The following is a 27210-nucleotide window of genomic DNA, read 5'->3' on the forward strand; positions in this document are numbered from 1 at the left end:
CTGTAGTATGTACAGATTTTTTTATTGAATGTGTTCAATACTTTATCACAGAGACTCACCTTGAAGTTAAATTCAAAAGGATAGAAAATCAAATAAATACAATTTAAATATAAAATAGGGCATTTCCTCACTAATACCATAATAAAAATCAGTTAGGCAGGAATCTGTGCAGACATACATGAGAAGTTAATGAGATGTCAGTGGATCCCCGTCCAAAATAAATCCTCTAAACACTGTGAATAATAGAAAGGGCAAATGGAAGCAACACTTTTTAATCACCTGTGACTTTGTCAAAGTTGTGCCAGAATCTGCCTCTTTGGTCAATGTTAACATCAGACTAATGTCCTGGGCTTCAGGTTAGACCATTCCACACGTGTATTCGTACACGCGTGTGGGTGAGCATGGGTGCACACATACATGTGCTGGCAGTCTTGTATGTGTCTAACAGTGCGTGCGTATGGCAAGCAGAGTCCGTGTTTTCGAGGTACACAAAAGACAGCGTATGTGGGTGTTTTAGAAATCGTTAATGTGCACGTGTCCAGATTTCAGACGTGGGTGTGTCCAGACTTCAGACGTGGGTGTGTCCAGACTTCAGACGTGGGTGTGTCCAGACTTCAGATGTGGGTGTGTCCAGACTTCAGATGTGGGTGTGTCCAGACTTCAGATGTGGGTGTGTCCAGACTTCAGATGTGGGTGTGTCCAGACTTCAGATGTGGGTGTGTCCAGACTTCAGATGTGGGTGTGTCCAGACTTCAGATGTGGGTGTGTCCGGACTTCAGATGTGGGTGTGTCCGGACTTCAGATGTTGGTGTGTCCGGACTTCAGATGTGTGTGTCCGGACTTCAGATGTGTGTGTGTCCGGACTTCAGATGTGTGTGTGTCCGGACTTCAGATGTTGGAGTGTCCAGACTTCAGATGTGGGTGTGTCCAGACTTCAGATGTGGGTGTGTCCGGACTTCAGATGTTGGTGTGTCCGGCCCTGGGCCAGGTTCAGGTGTTGACGGTGTTGGCTGCAGCCAGAAGAGCTGCAAACTGAGAGTCTGGTCTTTGCATCAGGACCTCTGGACTGTCAAACTCAACGACCTGTGGGACAGAAAGATACCACAAACCAATTCATTTCTACATCGATCCATCAGGCTCCCCTCAGCGTAAAGTGCCTTCAAGAAATAGTCAGACCCCTTCACTTTCCCTACAGTGTGTTGTGTTGTAGACGTCATTTGTGATTTAATGCATTTTTATGTTTTGTCATCAATCCACACGTGGAACCTGCTATACTCTTGTGAACTTTCAATGCTTCAACGTTGTTTTAATAACCTTCCACAAACCTATGCCATGACACAATCTCAGAGCTCTACAGAGAGTTCCATGGACTTCATGGCTTAGTTTTTGCTATGACTTGAACTGTTAAGTGTGGGACCTTTTCCAGACCTTTTTCTAAATCATGTCCAACCAATTGAATTTGCCACAGGTTGACACGAAGTTCAATAAATTGGCACAAATTTCTAAAAACAATTGCTGCTTTGACATTATGTAGTATTTTGTGTAGATGGATGCATATTAAATCAATATTGTAACATTTGAGGAACAGGGCACCAAGCGCACAGACAACAACAGATTTAATAACAAAACTTGGGCAGGCGGAAAAAACCCCAGCAGGAATATAAGGTAGGCAGGCTGGAACACATACACAAACACACAATGACTTGACAAGGGCTGAACAGATCTGGGCAGACTAAATAAGGAGCTAACGAGGCCAAAGTACAGATAGGAGAAAGCATTCAGCACAAAAAGGACCGGCTATGTTCAGGAACAAAAAGCCAAACCAAACAGAACGTCACAATTATAAATGAAGTCCATAACACAACAAAATGTTTAAAAAGTGAAGGGATGTGAATACTGTCCAAACCCACATTGGCCATATTGTCCAGTATTTGTTTTTCCAAATACCACAGAAATGGTAAACTTTAGTATTTGGAATCTGGATGAAGTACGGAGAAAATGTATGAGCCAAGTTTGTAGCAGGTCAGTTAGCCAGTGTACGGGCTAACATGTGGCTTTGTGCCTGTCGTATGATCTACCTTTCCAGCGTCCATGACCAGTATGCGGTCTGACTCCAGTACAGTGTTGATGCGGTGAGCGATGGTGAGCATGGTGCAGTCCTGGAAGGCCTCTCTGATGGTGTGCTGAATCAAAGTGTCCGTCTCAGAGTCAATCGATGCTGTCGCCTCATCCAACACGATGATCTGGGAACAAGGTGGACAGGTCAGACAGAACTTTATCAGTCATTCGGTAACTTGCCATGAGGTTTTCACAATTCCGTCCCTGCAAGTCTTGTTCAGCATCAAGCTTGGACAATGAAAAGTCACAATTTTGTTGTGTCAGTGAGGTAGCATGTACAAGTTAATGCATTTTACCATAGAATGTCAATCAATCTTCACGTTCTATATGACCAGGTGCACTACGTTCTAACTTCCTATAACCAATCTATGTCCTGCTGCGAGTTCTGACCTTGGAGTTTCGAAGGAGTGCTCTGGCCATACACATCAACTGTCTCTCTCCGACAGAGAAATTCTCCCCGTTCTCCACAACCTCCGACTGAAGCTTCTCAGGGAGTCTGGAGATCTGAGGAACACAGAGGGACACCTTGTTAATCTTCATCATCATCTCTGTCGCTGTAATCTTCATCAGTGTCATTATTATTGTCATCTTTGACATCATCTCCATCATATGTATCCACTTATCTAATACTGTGTCTAACCGAATACAATAAAATCATTGCCAAGGTGGGACGTTAATGTTTTCAAGTCAGATTTTCCATTTTATTTGTTGAACAAATATAGATAAGTCACAGTAAATTCATTAACACTCTTTGAATGAATGTATTTTGCTGACAAATATGATCACCCCCTCTGACTGGTAAGAACAGATGTTCCACAATCAAATGCTAATATATTTTATTTTTGTCTGTTGTAAGTTCCCACACTGGCTTAACATACTAAATGTTACAGAACGTACTGTTTCTTTAATATAGGTCTTCTCCAGGGCACACCAGATCTCTTCATCACTGTAGTTGTTGAAAGGATCCAGATTATATCTGCAGCAGGAAGAAAATCATGTTTAGAAGTGGAAAAACCTGCCCTGTAACGAAATGGGAGAGAACATTTAAAATGTCTTTCTTAACCATTATTCAATGTACAAGCAACAGCAAAAAATGGTAAGTAGTTGTACTATTCAACCCTATAAATGTTAAAAAAAAATGCCAGTGATAATACCTGTTAATAACTGTAGAATAGTCAGTGTGTTGACAGTACTTTTACCTGACAGTGATAATACCTGTCTATAACTGTAGAGTAGACAGTGTGTTGACAGTACTATTACTTGACAGTGATAATACCTGTCTATAACTGTAGAGTAGTCAGTGTGTTGACAGAACTATTACCTGACAGTGATAATACCTGTCTATAACTGTAGAGTAGTCAGTGTGTTGACAGAACTATTACCTGACAGTGATAATACCTGTCTATAACTGTAGAGTAGACAGTGTGTTGACAGTACTATTACTTGACAGTGATAATACCTGTCAATAACTGTAGAGTAATCAGTGTGTTGACAGTACTATTACCTGACAGTGATAATACCTGTCTATAACTGTAGAGTAGTCAGTGTGTTGACAGAACTATTACCTGACAGTGATAATACCTGTCTATAACTGTAGAGTAGTCAGTGTGTTGACAGAACTATTACCTGACAGTGATAATACCTGTCTATAACTGTAGAGTAGACAGTGTGTTGACAGTACTATTACTTGACAGTGATAATACCTGTCAATAACTGTAGAGTAGTCAGTGTGTTGACAGTACTATTACCTGACAGTGATAATACCTGTCTATAACTGTAGAGTAGTCAGTGTGTTGACAGAACTATTACCTGACAGTGATAATACCTGTCTATAACTGTAGAGTAGTCAGTGTGCTGACAGAACTATTACCTGACAGTGATAATACCTGTCAATAACTGTAGAGTAGTCAGTGTGTTGACAGTACTATTACCTGACAGTGCCGATGAAGAGAACAGGGTCCTGGGGGATGACTGACAGTTTACTCCGGAGGTCCTCAAGGCCTATGACACTGGTGTCCACCCCATCTATGAAGATAGTCCCTGCAGCTGGCTCAACCAGGCGGAACAGGGCTACACCAAGTGACGACTTCCCTGTTTGGTCACATGATACAATACATACAGGTAATTAAAAGGTCATGTAAAGGGCATAAACAAGTCATATTTGTCAAAAACAGGTGAAATACAATAGCCTCCAACAACAACAGACAAAAGTTCCAGTATCACATCTAACAGTATCATGACGGTACGTGATTAGGTCTGAGCCCTTACCGGAGCCGGTTCTCCCCACGATGCCTAGCTTCTCTTTGGGTTGTATGTTGAGCTGGAGGCCATTGAGTACAATTGGTGTGTTGTCCCTGTACCTCATTGTGTAATCCTTAAAGGTGATGGCTCCGCTACGAGGCCAACCCTCTGGGATGTGGGCGTCTTTAACCCGCCTGGGTGCCTCGGACACACAGCCCTGCACACAGCAATTGTTTTATTTAGAAGAAAAAAAACAGTAAAAGAATGTGACCATTATGTCAGGATCAGATTGGGCCGCACCTGCGGACTGCAGAAACCGGAGCATAGCCAATCAGGGACATATTTAGACCTGGGCAAGGTGAATGCATTTACACCCCAGGTGTACAGTATTAATTTGGCATTACAAAACAGATCCCTTCGTGTACAGTAGGTACTGTATTGTTGTGTAGTGTACAGTAGGTACTGTATTGTTGTGTAGTGTACAGGTGTGGCATGTTTTCAGTAGGCGTCTTACCTCAATGTACTCCTGTAATCTCTCCACCGAGAGGAATTTGGCCTCCAGCTCCGTGGACAGCCTCACTACGTACTGGAGCATGCCAGTTAACTGGGGAGTACACACAAACCAGTAAACCAGAGACACAAGAGGAAACCCTAATAATAATACAATGATGAACCATGATAAGAGAGACGCCTGCTACAGTAGGTTGAGCGGTGTCACAGTATGAGACGGACATTGCGACCTACAGGAAGTAAGACATTCTACCTGTATGGTGTAGGACAATGCCAGGCCCTTCATAGCAGGGTTGATGGTCTCAGGAGGACTGAGCACAACGAACAGGGCCACCATCAGAGTGATCAGTGTGGACAAGAAGTCCAGCCAAAAGGAAAGCCACCTCGTCCCGCAGTAGAACAAGAGGAAGTGGTTGGAATTGTTGTCGCTCATCTCCTTAAACCTGCGAGCAAATCAACGACAGTGTTACTTGGCTGCTTTTATCCACGGACACAACAGATACAGTCCCTGAGCTTACAGTTCCCTAGTGTTGTTCATTCAATCGTATCAGTGTTTTTGTGTGCTTGGACAAACACCAGAACCGTGAGTGCCAGAGATACAGTATGTTTAGACGCATGCAGCAATAGAGTTTGGCAAACATGGTTTCTGTATTATAATTTACATTACACTGCCACATTATGTGGCGGTCATCTTCCCTCCTCATTTACATTACATCCAGAAATGTCTACAGTTCTAAGCAATGCTCTATGTAACTGTCTAGAAGTAGAACAATATAAACAAATGGAAGTAGGCCTAACAGTAAATATATTGCTTTTACTGTTTCTTTTTTTTTTTTGAGTTTCAGATATTTTTAGTGAAAGAACAGATATGATTTGGCAGTTAGGTGTGTTAGTCCCAGAGTCGCAGAGTCATATTATTTGAATACCAATGGCCTATTTCATGTTATCTGGGGAATGTGTTTACATTTTTGTGTTTGAAAATATATTGTTAAAAACAAGCTTTTCAAATACCCATTACTCTGTTTTACAGACTCTGATATCAATTGCATTCTTACGGGAGAGTTCTGCACCAACAAGAAACTTTTACAATACACTGTTAATGCATCAATTTGGGGCATTGAAATGAACAACCAGGAATCTAATCAGGTATTGCCCAGAGGGCATCAAACAGCAAAGAATAAAGTCAGTCACTGTCATCATGGTGATACCACTTGCTACAAATATATTTGGACCAGATACAAAGCTGAAGAAAGCTGCACCATCAAATTACAAATGCCAGAGGAAAGCATTATGGGAACTTGGAAAAATACCTTCATTATGGGAATGCAAAAAAGATTTGCTGTGTGGCTGCACACTTTGCAAAGAGAAGCAAACTACTAGCAAAGCCTTTAGCCAAAGCTACATAGCATAAAGCAAGGCTGGGCTGGAAAATCATTGAAACACATTTTCTATAAAGTTCTTGTTTTGAGCTGGCAGTTAGGGAACAAAAAAAAGAATTACAGAACCAGGACTTTTGGGGGAATCTTAGGGGAGTCTGTAATTAGGACAGTACAATAAACCAAACGGTCTGTGATGCAACTTTGTAGCCTTTACCTGTGTTTGACAAAAGGTACAGTGTTGGTATGTTCACCAAAGCAAAGACTGGTAACCAATTTCCATCACGTGTGGTCACTTGTTTTCCTGAGGAAAATCCCTGGTGAAATTTATTAAACGTTCAACCTACCGCAAATTTCACAATCAGTCCAAGGTTCAGATTTTGTGTCAAAGATCTTCAAACAACAGCATTTGAGGGCCTCTAGTGGGCCTCTGAAGTCTGTTTTTACAACAGATGGATGTATTGCTTTTAGAAGAAACCAAAGGCTAGAATGAAATGGCAACCTTAGTGCTATTCGCAGCAGGAGAGGTTGTTCGGGGGTGTCTACTTTTCAGTTTAAACCAACTTCTGTTTGGAAACCAGGTTAAAAGTAATTTGAGCTTGCTGAGAAAGAGGCTGATATAACACTCCAAAAAACAAAAGTGTGTTGGAGCAACTTGAGTTTACAATTGAGAACATTCAGAATGCCCAAAGCCATACTGAACATTCAATGTGGGTAATGACCAACAGATTGACCAAATTGACAAAACACAAAAATATATCATGTCGGTTTGTAAGATAGATAGTCGTGTTAATTTTGGAGCAAGTTAAGCAGATAAGTATGGACACATTTTGCAGACACTGGTTTTGCAGACACTAATTAAGCCTAGTCTAGGACAAAAAAATCTAGTTCAACAGAAAACTCCATTGAGCTTATTTTTTTAGTCCTAGACCAAGCTTAATCTCGAAAATCTCGAAACTCTGCGAAACCATCCCTTAATGTGTCAATTTATTTTATTGAGTTCAGAAATTGGAGTAGATTTCTGCTGGTTGTGGGCAAATATCTCGATCAACTATATGTCATAGATTGGTTGTCTTAAGGAGAAAGGCTATAAGAAAGAATACAAGTAATGTTTGTTAGCCTGATATCAAAATTGTGTTTTGATTATGCCAACCTTATTGGGTTGGCACTGTTTTCAGTCATCTCGTTAGCATGTGACTGACATGTGATTACCATCCTGTAATGACTCTCCATGAAATAGGCTCAATGGACACACCTTTTCTGCATAACTCCAGTTAAGGTTCAATTCATACTAGAGTTTTCATTACATTTCATTACTTTAGTTTTCTGATACAGGGTAAGTAGACTATACATAGGGGTTAGGTATAGTGTTATGGATAGGTTTAGGGATTAGGTATAGAGTTATGGATAGGTTTAGGGATTAGTTATAGAGTAATGGATAGGTTTAGGGATTAGGTATAGAGTTATGGATAGGTTTAGGGATTAGTTATAGAGTTATGGATAGGTTTAGGGATTAGTTATAGAGTTATGGATAGGTTTATGGATTAATTATAGAGTTATGGATAGGTTTAGGGATTAGTTACAGAGTAATGGATAGGTTTAGGGGTTAGGTATAGAGTTATGGTTAGGTTTAGTGGTTAGTATATAGTTATGGATAGGTATAGAGATAGGTTTAATGTTTTGTTTAGGAGAAACATTTCTTACAGTTGGATGTATTGATCTTTCTTGTTGTATGCGTGGATGGTGCTTAGACCCTGGATCGTGGAGGTAGTTAGAGAGATCCAGGGGGAGCGACTGATGTTTTCCATCCTCTTCATCTCTCTGATACTCCTCTGGAATAAACTGCGGAGAGAATGCCACAAACAGGCCAAAATGGAAAAAATGCCAATAACACTGACAAATATCTCAGTTTTTGGCAGAGCCAGAAGAGGACTGGTCACCCCTCTGAGCATGGGTCCTCTCTAGGTTTCTTCCTAAATTTTGGCATTCTTAGGGAGTTTTTCCTAGCCACTGAAATCCAACACTGTTGTTGTTTGCTCCTTGGGGTTTAAGGCCGGGTGTTTTGTAAAAGCACTTAGTGATATCCGCTGATGTAAAAAGGACTTTAAATACATTTGATTGATTGAAAATGTATGGCAACAGCAATAACAACAACACAAACAGTGGCAAAATCAGAATGATAATATTTGTGGGTGACTCACTAGAGGATGACAGAGAAAATGGCCCCCACAAGCACAATGGCAATTAGTAGGAATGGGAATACGGCTGAGATGGAGACCATGATGTATGTGACCATGAGGCAAAACTGCAGGAAGTTCTCCATGTTGAACGGCAGCATGGTGTCCACCTCATCCTGATCTTTGGAGAAGCGGTTTACCAGGCGGCCTGTAGGCGTAGTGTCAAAGAAACTCATGGGGCTGCTTAGGATCTGAAACACACACAGGGGTCAGGGTTCAGTTTATGAGAAGGCTGCTGAGAAATTTAGGGGTTAAGGTTCAATTTATGGGATGTCTACTGAAACACAGGTTTCTAGATAAAGGTGACAAAGAACGTGTTGGAGCGGATTAGTAACATGCGTCGTTCAACCTTCATTCTAGTGTCCTGATCTTGTCAGTAAATACTGGGCACAATGAAGAAGTTGGACAAGAACAGGACAATAGACATTTGCACCGGATTTAAAAAGGCAGATCTTAATGAAGAGCTTGTAGATATTTATAAAGGATCTACTGAGATTGAGCCACTGCTAGATGAAAATCTGAAATGCAGACAAGCCAGGGTGATTACTAGGGAGGTTCACCCATTTTAAAACCTTATTTTCACTCTTTCTGTGCTTGCAGATCCCCCAAACCATTTGTTTTGTTCTGGAGACAACTGGTTGACAGAGTAGCATGTCCTTTGCAATGGATGACTACAATGTATTACAAAAAATGTGTCCTGGCAGGTTTTAGAAATGCAACAAAACACTCCAACCCATATTACATAAGAGTCTTATTTTAAGTAATGTTTTTTCCCTGAATAAGCTCCATAACATTTTGTACTATCCTATAAATCTATGTTTGAATTATGATGTTTACAAAAACAACAAGCATTGTATGTATGCAAATATCCAGCGGACATTGTGCAAAGCTGTTTTCATGTGGAACAAGACAGGGGTGCCTACTTTCCCCTCTTCTCTTCAAGATTCATTGCTCCTTTTATGTTGTGTTGTGTTAAACTCGTGTTGTGTTCTTACATTTCTGAACATGGTGTCATGAAGCTTGGAGGATGCGTGCAATGTGACCTTGGTGAAGGAGTAGCCCTTGATGACGCTAAAGACTAGCATGGCCACCACCACCAGACCATATACCAGCTGGTAGAAGCTCAGATCAGGGTTCAGGGAGATGTCCTCAGAGTTTGGCGTTGTCCCGTTCCCTTTCTGAAATCACATGTAAAGAATGACGTAAAAAAAAGGTGAAAACATATGTCCAGGACGTCAAAGAGGCAGAACAAAGCATGTGCCCCCAAGGCATTTGCATTCCAGGCATTCCCTTCATTGGCAGAGATCAGGGGACTGGCTTGTGGAACCTCACAAAACCTAGATCAATGGTCATATGCACCGAAACCACACAATAACCCAGAGTTGTTAGGGGACGCATAACTTTCAAAGCGGACCACTGCATTATTTAAACAATAGTGATTTTCACCGGGCCAAAAAAGCGTGATATGCTTATTGCACAAAGTACCCATGCAGTATTTCAGGACCTACCCCTGCTCCCTGCTCCAGCCAGTAACTGAGCCACCAGTTGCTGAAGGCAGTGGTTCCCACCAGGCAGATGAAGAGGATCATGATCATAGATATTAGTATGTACCCTGGAGAAACCAGAAATGAGATCATAGTAGAGACGAAAGGATTCATGTGCAAAAGCAATCCTTGACAAATTTTAAATTAGCTGACAGTTTTTCTCCCTTCATTCTCTGGTCCCTTGTTAGGCCACATCATTATTATTCAAATCTATCCCTCAAATACATTCAGTATACATACAACAGTTGCATTAGGCATTTACAAAATGAATGACTACCTCCAGCAGCTTGACAGTATCGGTGGTATGTCCTCCAAGTAACAGAGCCCTCCTGAGAAGCCTCCTGTGAAACCAGCTGGTCCTCTATCATACAAAGACAACAAACAACAACCATGTACAAGGATGACATAAAATGTCTGGTGATTGATGATTGATCATTAGAAAAAGTCCTGAACAGTTATTAAATATTCTGATGGTATGAGCTGATGGAATATTTACCACTGATTTCACGCGGTACAGATGTTTTCACTCCTGTTTCTGGTTTCTCGTCTGACATGTCAAAGGCTGTGAAACAATGACAGAAAACACATTTATACATGTTTCTAGCAGGTCTACATTGAAGCCATTTTCTGATGTGGTGGATTGAAAAAGCCAGTCAGTAAAAACATTCTCTACCACTTACACATTTATAGTAGAACATCACAACAAAAGTAAAGAGAATTTTTACGGAAATAAATGCTTTTGTTTTTATATCTGCATATACAGACAGGATACATGAAGTCTGGTCACAATGTTGAGACAGAGGACCAAAAAGCGACACATATTATTACCAGAGCAAATATAATCAGAAAGCTAGAGAAAACAAAGAAACCAAACAACCAAGTCATGAAAGGCTACATGGTGTATGTCAAATCTTCAATGGGGTCTAGTATTATCATATAGCAACAGGAAATCATATAGCAAAGTATCATGTGAATAATCAACTGGTACTAAACACTGCTTCTAAATACACCATCTAACATCTTGACAAGACAAAGGCCTCCTCATTGCTCCAAGAATTTCTAAATAAACAGTTGGCAGCGAGGCCTTTTGCCTATAAAGCTGCCTTTTGACGGAACACCTCAGCTGTACGGAAGAGTCATCTCTTCATTAGGGTCTATGATGTAGAGCAGTCCTGCTGCTTTTAATTCTTTTAACAGATCTGAGAGTGGAATTCGGTGTTGCGGTGCGCTACAGTCACCCATTCGTGACAAGGACTGTTGAGCTCAGGGATCCTGAGCTGACATTCTGCATACCACTGCTGTACTGTACTGTGTCTTTTGTGGCCCACCCGTCAGCTTGCAAGATTATTGCCATTCTCTTCCGTCGTCAACAAGTGCTAACTTGATGTCCTCTGTTTATGCCTAAACACTATGGTGTGTAAAACGCCCAGAAACCTGTTTGCTTCCGAGATACTGGACGTTCAAATGTCACTTGTTGGTGTTAGAATTTATATTTTTAATTATTATTATTTTTTCAATTTCAAAATGCAAACTTCCAAAGCCTTAAAAAGTAAATACACTAGAAGATTAAAAAATATAGCGGGTTAATTAAAAGTCCTATGTACATGAACAGTGTATCAAACAAGACACTAAAACTGCTGATCTTCCAAAACCATTACACAGAACCTAATTCCTTTGTATTCAGTGTAAAAGGATATATCTTCACATATGTACAAACATGTTCAGTATATCATCAAACCTGCGTTTTCTATGCCTTTATCCTTCTGATCCTTTAGATCCTGCTTTAGTTCAATGGGCTCCTGTGCCTTGACCTCTTTAGTTTCTTCCTAAACGAAAAGAAAAATTATACATTACTAATGTGTAAGAACTAAAGTTGTCTAGATGTCTTGGCAATAAAAATGTATTTAAAAATGTATATTAACATTATACCATGCTATTACATACTATTCTTCTGGAAATTTCCAATCCTATGCTCCAGCAGACTTAAGATACAGAATAGGTCAAACCACCACCACATCCAATCAGATAGCGTGACAAACAAAGTTATTCTTGGCTAATAAGGGCTGTAGCCACTGTAGCTCTGTAGCCACATCAGAGAGGGAGATGGCTGACTGAATATCTTACCTGTGAATGTTCCATCTGGAAGTTTTTTATCATCTGTGAGTATCTGCCCTTTGCTTTCATTAGAGCTTTGTGTTGCCCAGCCTCCTGAATATTCCCACTCTCCAGGACCAGTATTTCATCACAGAACTCCAGATACTGACAGACAGACAGGACAGACAGAAAGGCAGACAGACAGATTGGACAGTCAGACAAGACAACTTAACTTTGTGGCCCATGGTGTATTCAAAAGCACATGCCAGATTCCATCCTAGGCCAGTCACTTCATAATACAAAAGAGAAGCTAAACGGCTAATAGCCTATCACACTAAATGCACTGTTCCTTCAATCAGCTAGCTACAGGTGTTGTGGGAGGCAATTCATAGGTTGACTAAGCCAAATAAACTAATAGCTATTCAGGGATTCAGAGATTTCTGTCAATTATTGGCTGAGGTTGAATATTTTCTAAAATGTATGCTAGTTGACATTTCTATGAATATTACTGCCATACTTGTCATATCCATAATATTCAATACTTCTACTAATATTGCTTCTTGTTTACAGTACTGTTTTTAAACTGGTGCTTTGTACAGTTTTATGTATATTATTGCTTTATCTTCTTGCTATATTTTTGCTGTGTTTACATTTTTCTTCTTAAATTCTCACTATGTAGTTGTAGTGTGCTATGCCACCATTCATAAGCTTATTACACTCATATGTATCTATAATATTCAATAATTCTACCAATTGCTGCTAATTTACACTGTTAAGTATATTACTGCCATACTTGCCATATCTAAATGTTTAATAATACTACCCAGATTGCTGCTAGTTTACAGTACTCTTTTTGTTAAACTTCTGCTAATGTACAGTCTTACGTATATTGTTGCTTTATTTTATTATTATTTTCTCCCAGACTGTATTTTAGCTTATATATTCTTCTTATTAACTCTCACTACATAGTTTTAGGGCACAATGTCACAAGAATTTCATTGTGCAGGATGACAATGTGTTGTTCGGTGCATTTAACAAATAAACCTTGAAACTCATTTGATGCTTAACCTAATGCAAATTTAGATAGATGTATGTGGGTACAAGATCAGTCAACTCAAGGAAAGAACATGAATGAAATACAACTCTGTTTCCAAAAACGCCCAATTTGAATTTGATGCCAGCAACAGATTACAAAAAAGCTGTGACAGGGGGAACAAAAGACTGGAAAAGTTATGTAATGCCAAAAGAAACCTGGTGGAACATCTCACAACTTATTATGTTTATTGGAAAAAGGTCAGTACCATAATTGAGTATAAAAAGAGCATCCCAGAGAGGAAGGGGAGAGATTCACCACTCTGTGAAAGACTATGCAGGCAAATAGTGCAACAATTGAAGAATAACGTTTCTCAACGTAAAATTGCAAACTGTTCGGGGGTCTCTTCATCTACGGTGCATAATATTATTAAAAGATTCAGAGAATACAGAGAAATCTCTGTACACAAGGGGCAAGTCCAAAAACCAATGATCTTTGGGCTCTCAGGCAGCATTGCATTAAAAACAGACATGATTCTGTAGTGGACATCACTGCCTGGGCTCAGGAACACATCCAAAAACCTTTGTTTGTGAACACAGTACGTTGCTGCATCCACAAATGCAAGTTAAAACTCTACCATGCAAAGAAGAAACCATATATAAACAAGATCCAGAAACGTTGTGTTGACTTCTCTGGGCCCAAGCTCATTTAAGATGGACTGAGACAAAGCAGTCCTGTAGTCTGACAAATCAAAATTTGAAATTATTTTCAAGAATCATCGACGCTGCGTCCTCTGGACTAAAGATGAGAGGGACCATCTGGCTTGTTATCAGCACACGGTTCAAAAGCCAGCATCCGTGATGGTATTGGGGTGCATTAGTGCACATGGCATGATACTGCTGAACAATATAGATTTTGGAGCAACATATGCTGCCATCAAGATGACATCTATTTCAGGGAAGGCCAAGCTTATTTCAGCAAAACACCCAGCCTGAAACCCCAAGGAGCAAGCAACAACTATGTTCATGCACAGTTACTAGGAAAATCTCCCTAAAAGGGTACTTTTACAATGCTGTCATGGACAGTAAATAGATGAAAACATGTATCTATTGATTTCTTCATGTTTTGTTGAGCATTAAACGGGATACCTGAGATTTGATCCCATATTGTGCGAGTTACCTGAATGCAGGAACTAACCTTTAAACCAACTCTGCCCCACAAGATTTACTTACATTTTAGTTTTTACTAGCTTACAAAGGCTGTAAAAACAGTACTTTTTGGATATTAAAGGATTGATATAATGATTCCCTATATTACTCACTGCTTGTTTAATCACTTGATATAAAATTATGTGAACTATTTAGAATTCCTGCAACCAAGACTAAATCTGTTAATTTTGACCAGATTATTAATCTATCATTTAGATATAGCAAATGCCCCGAACAACAAACACCCTGAAGACAATATTTTACTCTCTTAAGCTCTCTGTTGTTTTACAATGTGGTTTTATGAACCATAGCAGTAAAGAATGATTTCACTGTCATTTTCCATTTCTGGGGCGATAACTACATAGAATCCAAAGTGAATTCCCTAATCAGTAAAGGATATTCCTTTATTTTTACTATTTTCCACATTGTAGCATAATAAAATAATAATTTTAGGTTTAGGGGATTAGGGTTAGTTTTGTGTTTACTCGCGTTCTCTTTGTCTTACATACGAAGATCTGAAACCATTCAGTGTGACAAATGCAATAATAGAGTGGAACTGCAAAGAGGGCAACTACTTATTCACGGCACTGTATTTGTAGCCAACAAATAGTAATGCATTTCTTATGACATGCATTTAGGAGCTACTACCTGTAGCTGATGGGTGACCAAGATGATGCTTTTCCCCTTCAGTGTCTTCTTGATGCATTCCTCAAAGATGTGCTTCCCCACGTGGGCGTCCACAGCGGACAGAGGATCGTCCAGTAGAAAGATGTCTTTGTCGGAGTAGACGGCTCTGGCCAGACTGATCCGCTGTTTCTGACCTCCTGACAGATTCAGGCCCCGCTCACCTATCTACAGGACACGACCGGAGACATAACACGCTCTGTGTCAGATGGGTTTGGGTAAAGTCAACCATTATGTCACCCGTGGAAGCGCCGTCAAATACTGGAAATGCTAGCTAGAGTCACGTTCACAAAGAGGTGTTGCACCCGCGTCAAATACTGGAAATGCTAGCTAGTCATGTTCACAAAGAGGGGTTGCACCCACGTCAAATACTGGAAATGCTAGCTAGTCATGTTCACAAAGAGGGGTTGCACCCGCGTCAAATAATGGAAATGCTAACTAGGGTTACATTCACAAAGAGGGGTTGCACCCGCGTCAAATACTGGAAATGCTAGCTAGGGTCACGTTCACAAAGAGGGGTTGCACCCGCGTCAAATACTGGAAATGCTAGCTAGGGTTAGGTTCACAAAGAGGGGTTGCACCCGCGTCAAATACTGGAAATGCTAATTAGGGTCATGTTCCCGCGTCAAATAACGGGGTTCTGATTAGGAGAATTAAGTGGCTTTATAGACTGAACACACAAGCATGTTTCATCGTGGGAATTAGAATGACGTGCGACAGAAGTTATTGGGGTTCTTACTTCAGTTTGGTCCCCGTACGGAAGAATGGCCAGATCTGGTATCAAGCTACAGGCACCGATGACTTCATTGTACCTTTACAAAGATGAAGGAGAATAACAGTTACTGTTAATTCAGGAGCAGTACACGGTTCATCAGGGATTCATTCAGACACAGGTGACACTCCTGGGTAGAGACACAGGTGACACTCCTGGGTAGAGACACTGGTTTGTGTCTCCTAGCCACACTACAAATGGACATACCTTAGCTCATCCTTAGCTTTTAATGAGAACACATTCTCATTTATTGCAGCAATTGGGTTTAACTGTCTTGCTCAGTGGACAGAATAACAGATTTCTCTACCTTACCAGCTCAGCGATTCGATTCAGCAACCTTTTGCTCACTGATCAGTTGCTCCAGTGGCTGAGCTACCAAACACCCTTAAACAACGAATGATCAACACAGTTCGGGTGTAACGTCTATATTTATATGGCGTGAGTTAAACATCTCTCCCCTGCAGGGCTTTTCTCTGACCTATTTTACAAAGTGCGTGTTTAAGTCCCCAACTTGTCGACTTGTCCCCAATGATGTCATTCTCTTCTCAGTAGCTCCATGTGTGTTCATTGAACAAATGTGAATTCATCCTTCTAAGGCACTCGTGAATCGTAAAGCAGTGACGGTGCTGTGGATGGTGTGGCCCAGGGGCGGTGCCGGCGGTGATTGCCATCTTCTCTGGCGCACATATGCTGCTGCAGGATGGGTCAATGGCTCCTTTGAGCCACTACAACTATCATCAACATTTTTATCTTAAAAGAAAAAGAAGACAGAAAAGAAGCTTGGACAATCTGTCACCTGATTATGTAACGCGCACCGTCATAATGTCATAATAAACACACCAGGCCTTGTTCCCTTCAACCCAGTCAGTGTGCCATAAAACTATGAGAACAATTCTGCCATAAACCCCAGCAGTCAATCGCCAATAAACCATGTCAGTTATCTCTCCCTTAGACAGACTGCTCTGGGGGAATCTAGTTAAAGATTACACCAACGAAGAGGCAGAAATTCTCAGTGTCTTTATGGTGTAATCACTGTAGTAACACTACCTGCCAGGTGAAGTAAAGGTGAATAGACCATAGCAACACTGGTTGTCAGGCAAGAGAGGTGACTAGACCATAATAACATTACCTGGCAGGTTAAGTAAAGGTGAATACGAAATTATACTCTTCAAGGTTGGGTTCAATTCCAATTTCGCTAATTACAATGCATTGAAGAAATTTAAAAATTACATTGGCATTTTCGTCATTTAGCAGACGCTCTTAACATTTAGACAGACAGTAATTTTACTCTGCCTCCTGAATTCACAGAAAATGTAATTTAACTGGCCCCAGCCCCGGTACATTTACCTAGCCTGGTCAAAGGTATCCCCCATGAGGATGTTGTCCCGGACGGTACCATGGAAGATCCAGGCCTGCTGGGAAACGTAGGCAAACGACCCGTCCACAGTGACCGAGCCGTGCTGCAGGTGCATCTGGGGTGAGGATCAGAGGGAGACAAGTATTCACCTGTCAATTCTGACTGTGTGTGAAATCCTTGACATGGCATTAGATTTCCCTACATGCAGTGCACTGAAATTACGGTAATCTCCAGTAACACAACCTGGATTAAGGTAATCTACAGTAACACAACCTGGATTACAGTAATCTCCAGTAACACCACCTGGAAAGTCGCTAGGGAACATAGCTTTTACAATGTCTTCAAATTTCTAAGAAAAAATATGCATCGATTCACTATTTATCATTGATAGCCAACCACTAACATAGCAATGGCGACCACTGTATACAGTCCATGATCTTGGTTTTAGCCAACCTGTTCTAAGATGCTTGATATCAGAGAAGTTTTCCCGCTTCCCACGTTGCCACAGACGCCCAACAGGTTTCCCTGCAGAGAAAACAAACAGTTATCAGTAATCACTCAACCATTTTTGGTCTTTGCTAACCTTTCCTAATCCCTATCAACTCTGAACCTGTCCACCCCCAATGGAGTTGCAAAACACCATTCCCAGAAATCCCATTGTAAGATTCCTCCCAATTCCCTCCTAAATGTATCCTGGGAAGTATCCAACTGGGATCAGAGAAAATAAATTATGATTTTGGGAAGTTAATTGATTTCACAACCTTGATCACAACCAACCCTGACCTCAACTCATACGCCATCCATACCCTCTAAACTCTATCTAATAAGTTAAACCCAGCACTTAAAGTACATCATCTATGTAGTGCCTTCGGGAAAGTATTCAAAAGATATTTGAGGTATAGACTTAATTTATAATTGATTACATTCATTTTGTTTGTCGTCAATCTACAGGCACAAAACAATTCTAAAGAAGTTGGAAAAATTGATGTCAGAAACATCTCCATTCACTCGTAATTATTTACAGAGACTGAAAAACAACCCAAACCTTTTTTTTTTTTTAAAGGAGATAGTAGTTCAGTTCCAAAACACTTACCTTAGGCAGGCTAAAGGAGATATCTGTCAGGGTGGGCTTGGAATTGGTCTGGCCTGGAGTGTGAGTCCCGTTCTGGGCATGGGTTTTAACCTTGGCCCCCTTGTCTGGTGCTGTGTGTGCTGTTTGTTTTTCAGGTCTGGCCCAGGTGAATGTAGCCCCCTCCATGACCAGGGCTGAGGGAGATCCCTGCCTCTGGACCAGGTATGACTCAGGGTTTTCTGCTAATAGCAGTTTCTACACACACACACACACACACACACACACACACACATACACCATCGTGGAGAAACGCAAAGGTAAACATGCACATACTTCATCACAAACTAGTTGTGAATATGTATGCCGTGTATTGACTGTGAGGTGCTGTACCTTCGAGACAAGCCAAGTATCGCTAACAAGTGGTCGTCGTTTTGTTGCCTCACCTTTTATGCACTCGCTACCCTCACATTTCTGTATACTAACTACACAGTTAGTATACAGAGAGTATACAGTGAGTATACAGTGAGTATAGTAAGTAGCTATACAGTGAGTATACCGTGTTCATACAGTGAAACACAACACGTTGTTGGTGATAGCTGAGTCATATTGTCTTTGTGTAGGATGATATATTGTGAGTTGACACAGGTTTAACAATGTGTAGATCAGAGGAGTCTCACCTTCAGCCGGGTTAGTGATACTTGTGCCTCGGCCATGGCTTTAACAGAGAACGGCAGCAGTCCCAGTGAGAACCGCATGGAGTTGAAGATGGCAATGATGGAGAAAGCCTGGGGAAAAACAACATGCTGATTAGGATAAATGCTTGTAAGACAGTGGTTCTTGAAAAGCAGAACATTGCCCACCAGGAAAACTTAATGTTGATAGCATTTTATTATATACACTGTATACATATATACACACTATATACATCTATATTTGTAGATGAGTTTTAAAAGAAAAGCATTACTGTTTTTGAATTGTTTAAATTTGTTCCGTTTCATGAACTGGAACGTTGGTTCTAAGGCTCTGAGCAAAAGATCTCAACTTCTAAGAACACAAAGAAAGCTACACCACTTACAAATAAAGAAACATATCATGTCATATTTATCAGGACTGCTGATCAGGCTGACCTTGGGAGGAAGCTGAGGGGAAGTCCCAGCAGCGTGTGGACTACAAAGGTGAGGATAGTTGCCAGGGTGGGGATGATGGTGGTGATGGAGGAGTTAACACTCTGGGTGTAGCTGGCCATCTGCAGCAACTTCTTCTCATTCTTCCTGATGTCTGACGGGGAAACAAAGGATGACAGATAAAACAATGGGGAGAATATTTTTCCTGTTCTGAACACAGCTACCGCACAAACATGTTCATACATACCAGTGTTTGGGGTGAAATGGAAATGTCTTTCTTACATAGTCAAACTCCCCTCAGAATATTGGGTCATGGCAAGGGACCCACCAAAAATGTTCTGTGACTTTGGAGAACTCCCCTGTGTAAGCCATTTATGTATTAATTTGAAAAGAATGCTCTGTTTGGTCTGAGGTAAAGAGACGTCACTAAACTGTAAATATCTGTAAATATCCAACGGTTTCTGCAACAAACGAGTTGACATAGTTTCAAAGGGAAAATGCACTGGTCGTTTCCCACCGAACATACAGAGAAATTAGCCCAGAGTCATCCGTGTCTGATTTGTCACTAAACAAACACAAAGACCAAACGGTTGGTGCTTCAAACTTAGAAATACTCTCATTAGAATCAGTAGAGTCCCTGGAACACGATAATGATTTTTGTTTGCTATACTACGTGCAAAAGCCTATCTATCACAAGACATTTAAGATGGGTAAAATGGGTAAGGTGGGTATTGGTGGAAAATTCTACCACGGGTTGGTCAAGTTAAGCATTGTGATTGGTTGAAATGTGTTCTAATTCTCAAAGAAACCACTGTGCATCCACTGTCCAATCAGCATAGTCAGGACTTTTGTAAATATCTGTAAACAACTTTGAGGCATTATTAACCACTGAATGCAGCCATGTTTGTTTAAAGGTTGCCTGTCTGCCTTTCCGACATTTGTTTAATTGTTTTAATTTTGAATAGTCATCTCCCATATGGGGATCCCATATGGCATAATTGTGTTTTGAATGGAACGTGTTTCTAATATTCGCAAAGTCATGCATCAGCATACAATTCGTAGGCATACAAATAACAGGTCAAACCAAAGTAAATGGAGCCGATGTGTACTGACTCGCCAGAAGACTTGCCAGATGTTGTATCAAACATATGAACGCTGACATCCCCAAGGGAGCTAGGGAAGACGTAATCATCAAAATATGTCACTCATTGTTCCACTTTAATGTTGGTAACCCATTGCAGGAAAGCATTTATATACTCAGTGGTGTGGTAGAACATCATGGGTGATCTTATCTGTGGTACAATGTTCATGCATTGTAAGGGAAAATGAGGGGCAATAACGTCAGATCTCTCTTATATTTTGTGTCCTGCCTTTTTTGCTAATCTTTACTGATTTAAAATTTTTATTGAAAAACTGTAATTTATCATCTTTTCATCCATTTTCCTATGAATACTGCTAATTTATAACATACTATCTATTCTTTACCTGTGATTTTCTTCTCGAAGGAACTCTCCCAGGCATACATCTTGATGAGTTTGATGCAGGTAAGAACCTCGTTCATGGTCCGCACACGAGTATCTGTGACCCTCACAGCTTTCTTCCTGAAGACCTGGATCAGCCTAGCCATGGCAAACTATAAACAACAACATCAACAGTAAGAACAACATTCAGTACCTGATCAAGCTGGCCATGGTAAAGTACACATACCGTAATTCCCCATTTATTACCCTCACCGTGTATAAACCGCATAATTCATTTTAAAGCTTTTTATGATACAAACCTGAGTTTTAACTGCACCCATATAAACTACCCTGGAGAATTATGACTCACTCATACAATCATTAATATTAAACATCGGTCATAGCGCTACCTAAATTAATTTGTTGAAGAATAAAATATGTTTTTGAAAACCCTCTAACGCCAATTGTATCATATTTGCTATATGATTTTTTGAGATCTGAATGTTGTCAACATGATCAACACTTTCCAGAACCTCAGTGAAAATCAAAAAGCAAAAATATGTAGCCTTGCAAATGCAGATCGCCTAAAAGCTTAACTAACATGTAACCGCTGCGGGCGAAAATGTTTTCAAAAATCTGTCTATAAGCCGCGGTTTATAAACGGTAAATGACGGTAACAGCCGCCAGTAAGTAGGTGGGTTTGGTGGGTAAACGCAGGGTGGTACCTGAATGGGTATGAACACGAGGTAGACAGCCGTCCCTATGAGGGCGGTGTACCCCAGGATGTAGCAGGCATACACGATACATATGACCAGCAACACAGGGATACAGAGCAGAAAGGTACCGAACACCACCGCCTCAAACATCCTGTAGCCATCACTAGCCAGCACGTTGATCATCTGGACCGGGAAACAGGGAGAGAGAAAGGGGGTTTACGTGGGTCACCGTTTGAGATGCCCATTACAAAACACACCATGGCCATGACAGTATGTTCCATTAAAGATATGATAACCCAGTGGTAGCAGGGTGGGCCAGTAGATAGTGAAGCCTAGTGATTAGAATGCTGGACGAGAAATTGAAAGGCTGCCGGATCAAATCCCAAGACTGGAAAAAACGTTGGTCGTTGTGCAATTGCTCCTGTGACTCACTGTGGATAAAAGGGTCTGGTATGTGTTTGAAATGTAAATGAAATGGGAAACTGTAACAGACCATACTCGGTTGGCCCTTTTTTCGGATAGCATACTGTCAAATCAGAATGAGGAAATAAAACCAGGATCAGGGCAAGTATAAGTCTGTGGATGTTATCCAGACATGCCAATGTTATACAAAACCTACAGAAGGTCCACATTAGCTCGTGTCAGGGCATCAAAATGTTTTCTCTTTCTCACTTATCTGCTTATAAGGGGATCTTCCTGAATATACTATCCTAATTGGATTATGTCTGGAATGTGTGCCTAAAACTGTACATGTCAACATGTTCACACAGGGCACCACCGAAGAAGAGATCCAGGTCTCACTCTGTTTCCCCTTAAAAGAAAGTTTAAATAGTAAATGAGAGCTACCTCAATGTAACAAAAATCACCATTGAGGATAATTTTTTTTAGTTCAATACCAGACTTAATCTATGTCCGTGAAATCAGCCCACAGAGTTCCAACAGCCATAAGATCATTATGTGGTCTACGCATGACTCTACCTCTCCCACGGAGATGTTGTTGGCGACAGATCGAAGGGAGATGATCTTCTTGTAGGCCAGGGTCGAGAAGGCACTCTTCACCCTAATGCCTGTCCTGATGTTTATTGCCCACATCAAAGAGGCGAAGAAAGCTTTGCAGAACTCGGTTGTGAACAGGGCCACGCACAGCCCGACACCATAGACCAACGTGGATGCCCCTGGAGCTTCCACATAGTTCAGTATCTCGTACACCAGGACCGACTGTAAAACGTGAAAATACTCGTTCACACGCATACGTACGAACACACATATACAGTATATACACAAATGTGCGCACATCCACACTGAGCATATGAAAGTTATTATGAAGAGAAAACTATGCATCCACTGTTATGTTGTATCAAGCATTTTTTTAAAACAGTTTTCATTGTAATAAAAGACTTACAGGTCCAATAAATACGGCAAATGTGAATAGGACGGAAATGGCGAAAGAAACCAGTAATCTGGTCTTTTGGAAGCGCATGATGACTCGAACTAAAGACGCCTCCTCTTTTCCAACCTTGGCCACCTCCTCTTCCCACAGCCTCTCTAGCCTGCAGATGAAGAAATGTCAAGTCAGTTCTTTTGCACGTATGCAACTTCCTGGACAGCTAAACCAAAAGCAAAGGACGGCCAATAAAAACTAATTTTTTATGCACTGTGATGGCTTTAATAAAATATTGAATATGGTCAGCTACAGTTTAATCTACTTTTATGATGAATAACCCTGCCTGAGACCTGATGACATCCTCACGGTTAACAACTAGCCTTTTGTTCGATGAGCTAACAAGGTCTTCAGCCATGCAGAAAACCTGTGTTAGTTATCCAGTCCATTACACATTCATTGTCAGAGTGCAGTGTCCAACCTATTGACTCTGTGGAAGGTTGCAGATCGAAAGTGAAATGCAGATAATTATTTGGCTTAAACTCATTAACACTAAAACCGCCAGGCCTTTTTACCCCCAGTAACCGCCAGAGCTGAACGCCGTTTGGCTCATTAGCATACAAATCATCCCTATTAGCATGGACATTCTCCTCCGCAGCATCATCATCATCCAGCCAGAGCATCAGTTCATCTACTGGGACGTTATCAAACTATATCGAATAGTTTAAAATATAATGAATTATGGAATTAGTTTTTTTTTAAATGGTAAATACATTTGAAAAATACAAGAATGTATTTGCATTGAAGGTCTCATCTACTAAAAAGAATACATAGAAAGGGACGAGGTTTCTGAAATGAATAGGCTGTGAATGGCGTGTTTCGGGCACGTCTCTCCCGGGGTTGTAGTGGGGCTATCAGGTTGATTTCAACGCCAATGCAAAGCTCTAGTCTCTTAGATAACTGTCATGTAAGATCTTTCTATAGGTGACATGAATAAATTATCGAAAAACTGAGAGGAGTTATTAGAAAAAGATGAGATATTGTTGGAATTTAGTTTTGTGAATAATAATGTTTTGAATAATTATTTGTAGAATATTAATCTTCTGTAAAATAAGCTGAGAAAATTCAAAGAGAGACGATAGGCTGTGTGTGTGCTTTAGTTTCTCTTTCCCTCCTAAAATAATGTAGATTAACATTTTCGATTTACATTTGATGAATTAGCCTACACAATAAGCTGAATCTCCTTTAGAAAAATGGTAACCCATGTGAAAAGTAGCCTATATCATTTGTATTATGTTTCAAGAATAGCCTAATTATGTTTTCATTCATCAAGGAGTATCGTGCATTCATCCATTGACAGTATGCATTCAGTGAGTGGGGATTAGCGCCTGGCATTCAGTGAGTGGGGATTAGCGCCTGGGTACCATTTGGGTACCAACGCGAAATGGCGTGGGCTGTTAGCGGATTTACAGGGTAAAAATAAGATAAAAAAATACGATTTATAGACAGATAAATAGTCTATAAATAGTTTTCTGTTAGTCAGTTTAGAATTCTGACAAGGGAACAATGTAATATACGACTATTTAGGAAAAGTCATGGAAGGAGGAGGGTGTAGCTTTCAAAATGGCAGTTTAATTTTAATTACAAACTCAAACGCCAAGTGCTGGGGAATGTTGTCTTGGCACACATTAAGCCCTTTAGTTCCATGTTGTCTTGGCACACATTAAGCCCTTTAGTTCCATGTTCTCTTGGCACACATTAAGCCCTTTAGTTCCATGTTGTCTTGGCACACATTAAGCCCTTTAGTTCCATGTTGTCTTGGCACGCTTTAAGCCCTTTAGTTCCATGTTGTCTTGGCACACATTAAGCCTTTTAGTTCCATGTTTTTCTTGGCACACATTAAGCCCTTTAGTTCCATGTTGTCTTGGCATGCTTTAAGCCCTTTAGTTCCATGTTGTCTTGGCACACATTAAGCCCTTTAGTTCCATGTTGTCTTGGCACGCTTTAAGCCCTTTAGTTCCATGTTGTCTTGGCACACATTAAGCCCTTTAGTTCCATGTTGTCTTGGCACACATTAAGCCCTTTAGTTCCATGTTGTCTTGGCAAGCATTAAGCCCTTTAGTTCCACGTTGTCTTGGCACGCATTAAGCCTTTTAGTTCCATGTTGTCTTGGCACGCATTAAGCCCTTTAGTTCCACATTGTCTTGGCACGCATTAAGCCCTTTAGTTCCACGTTGTCTTGGCACGCATTAAGCCCTTTAGTTCCATGTTGTCTTGGCACGCATTAAGCCCTTTAGTTTTATGTTGTCTTGGCACACATTAAGCCCTTTAGTTCCAATTGAGCATCCTGTGATTGCCACAGTGTGCCTCACCATTGTTCCTGATCATGAGCATCCCTTTATGGCCACAGTCTACCTGTTCCCATTTGGTCACTTACAGAAGCATAAGGCACTGTGTCACAGAGCTCCCATCATCTTAAGCTGGTTCCACAAACATGACAGTGTCTTCAGTATACTCCAAAGTCCTGCACACTCCCCAGATCTCAAACTAACAGAGCACCTTTGGAATGAGGGGGTAGTACCCAAAACTAATTAGGTGTACCTAATTAAGTGACCACAGAATAAATGTTACTCAAAAGATGTTCAGTCAAGGATTAGGTCTTTGGTGCCCCAAAAAAATGTTATGGCATTTTTCTTTTGTTGATAAACAGTGTCAGTACAAAGAATTATGCAATCTCTAAAACATAAATGATAATGTGTGAAAACTCTTAGAAGCCATTTTGAACTTTCCAAGTTTAGGGAACCCCTGTGATGTCACATATGAATGGACTGTATGCCCGATACACATTAAATGTAATGCTAATGTATTATTAAAGACATTCAAAGAGATGAGTGTATTAGGAGAGGGCATTAGGACAATTGTAATCAGGTTATGTTGATGTACACTAGAGTGAGTGTGTGTGTGTACGCGGCTGGCCTTCACTGATGAATTGTTTGGAAGAACAAGAGCTGCAGACACAGTCCTCAGTCTTGTATTGGTGAGTGCCTGAGTTGTACTACCAATTGGGAACATGATAACGTGTAGAATGATTAACACAGTTTATACACTTGGCTATGAGTTGTATTGTCTGTATGTCATTAACCTGATAGAATAGACCCAGGGTTTGGGCTTTTTCCTAGTAAAAAAATGCACTGCAGCTTTCACACAGTGTCCTGTGTTTCAATTGATTCATTTTGATTATGTGCAACTTCTTTAAGCCTAAAGGTACTTAAGTTTTTTGAAACAGGACATTTTGATGACTTTTGAGAGTGCAAGGGTCTGCATTTACAACTTAATTTCCAAAACTTTAGCTCTGTGGGCCATCAAAGCTGTAGCTCTGAGGGTCATCAAGAAATAACATGATTTTATGTGTGTAGTTAAGGTGTGTTATCAGTTCAAGAGGTTGCATTAGAAAATAATGTAGTGATTCCTTGAAGGCCATTACACAGTTATGTATTCATTCATCATTCAGGAGTCCCACCTTTTCACATTGGAGTTAGACCCATCATGAGGGGACAGGAACAGAGAGCTCCTGTCCAGTCTGTTCCGGAACAGACTCCACATCATGGGAGTCATCCAAGCGAACGAAGAGAATGAAAAGAAACCAGCATTGTCCATTGGGTGGGACCTGGATGGAGACAGACCATTTCGTATTGGTTCGCAACTAAGAGCTGCAAAAACAGTGCCAGAAACAGGAACGGTGTGCCAGAGGCAAATCGGTCAAACAATGAAGCCAACAACAAAGTTTAAACATAATTCTAACGTAATGTTACATCACTTTGGGGTTAGTCCTTTTGGATTATTACTTACTGGTTAGAGAAGCGGAAGGGAATCAAATTCTGCAGGCTGGGTTGGTACTTGTTGGGTTTTTTGGAAGGGGGGTCTTCTTCCCTGTAGTCCAGGGACGGCAAACTATCTGGATTTACCGCCATGGTGGAATTACACTCAGTATTCCAGGTGACACTCTGAGTTCTATTCCTCTGTCCATGGAAAATGCGAAAGAGGGAAATGGTTGGTGACAGAGAGTATTCATCAGAATCCTTGTAAATTAAATGTACCCTAATTCTTTTAATAGCGCTACGACAGTGGTCTGGGAGTGTCTTGTTATCCTACAATCGCGCCTGGAGAGAAGAGAGACGGAAAAGAGAGACGTGGCGGTAGATATGACGTTTGCTTACGAAAGTCAGCCCTGAGATATTCTCCTTCTCTGTCTGGCAATCAGTCTTCATTCTGCCTTGTGTCTG

At 40.7% G+C, this 27210-nt stretch overlaps 1 protein-coding gene across 1 annotated transcript; it reads right to left on the reverse strand.

Annotated features, from left to right (window-relative positions):
- Positions 1–27210, reverse strand: abcc12 (ATP-binding cassette, sub-family C (CFTR/MRP), member 12). Its single transcript, XM_034287804.1, is given in 30 exon segments — positions 1–1083; positions 2079–2243; positions 2509–2622; positions 3016–3094; positions 4050–4209; positions 4387–4576; positions 4874–4963; positions 5123–5312; positions 7950–8087; positions 8447–8673; positions 9478–9660; positions 9991–10094; positions 10304–10387; positions 10523–10588; positions 11765–11852; positions 12151–12285; positions 15010–15213; positions 15785–15857; positions 17165–17289; positions 17628–17699; positions 18268–18501; positions 18924–19031; positions 19358–19524; positions 20856–21003; positions 21556–21729; positions 22525–22764; positions 22949–23096; positions 26448–26594; positions 26777–26946; positions 27145–27210. Coding segments are annotated over 30 exon segments (4167 nt in total). The 5' UTR covers positions 27196–27210; the 3' UTR covers positions 1–990.

The sequence above is a fragment of the Esox lucius genome, chromosome 2 (assembly GCF_011004845.1).
Source record: "Esox lucius isolate fEsoLuc1 chromosome 2, fEsoLuc1.pri, whole genome shotgun sequence".
NCBI lineage: Eukaryota > Metazoa > Chordata > Actinopteri > Esociformes > Esocidae > Esox > Esox lucius.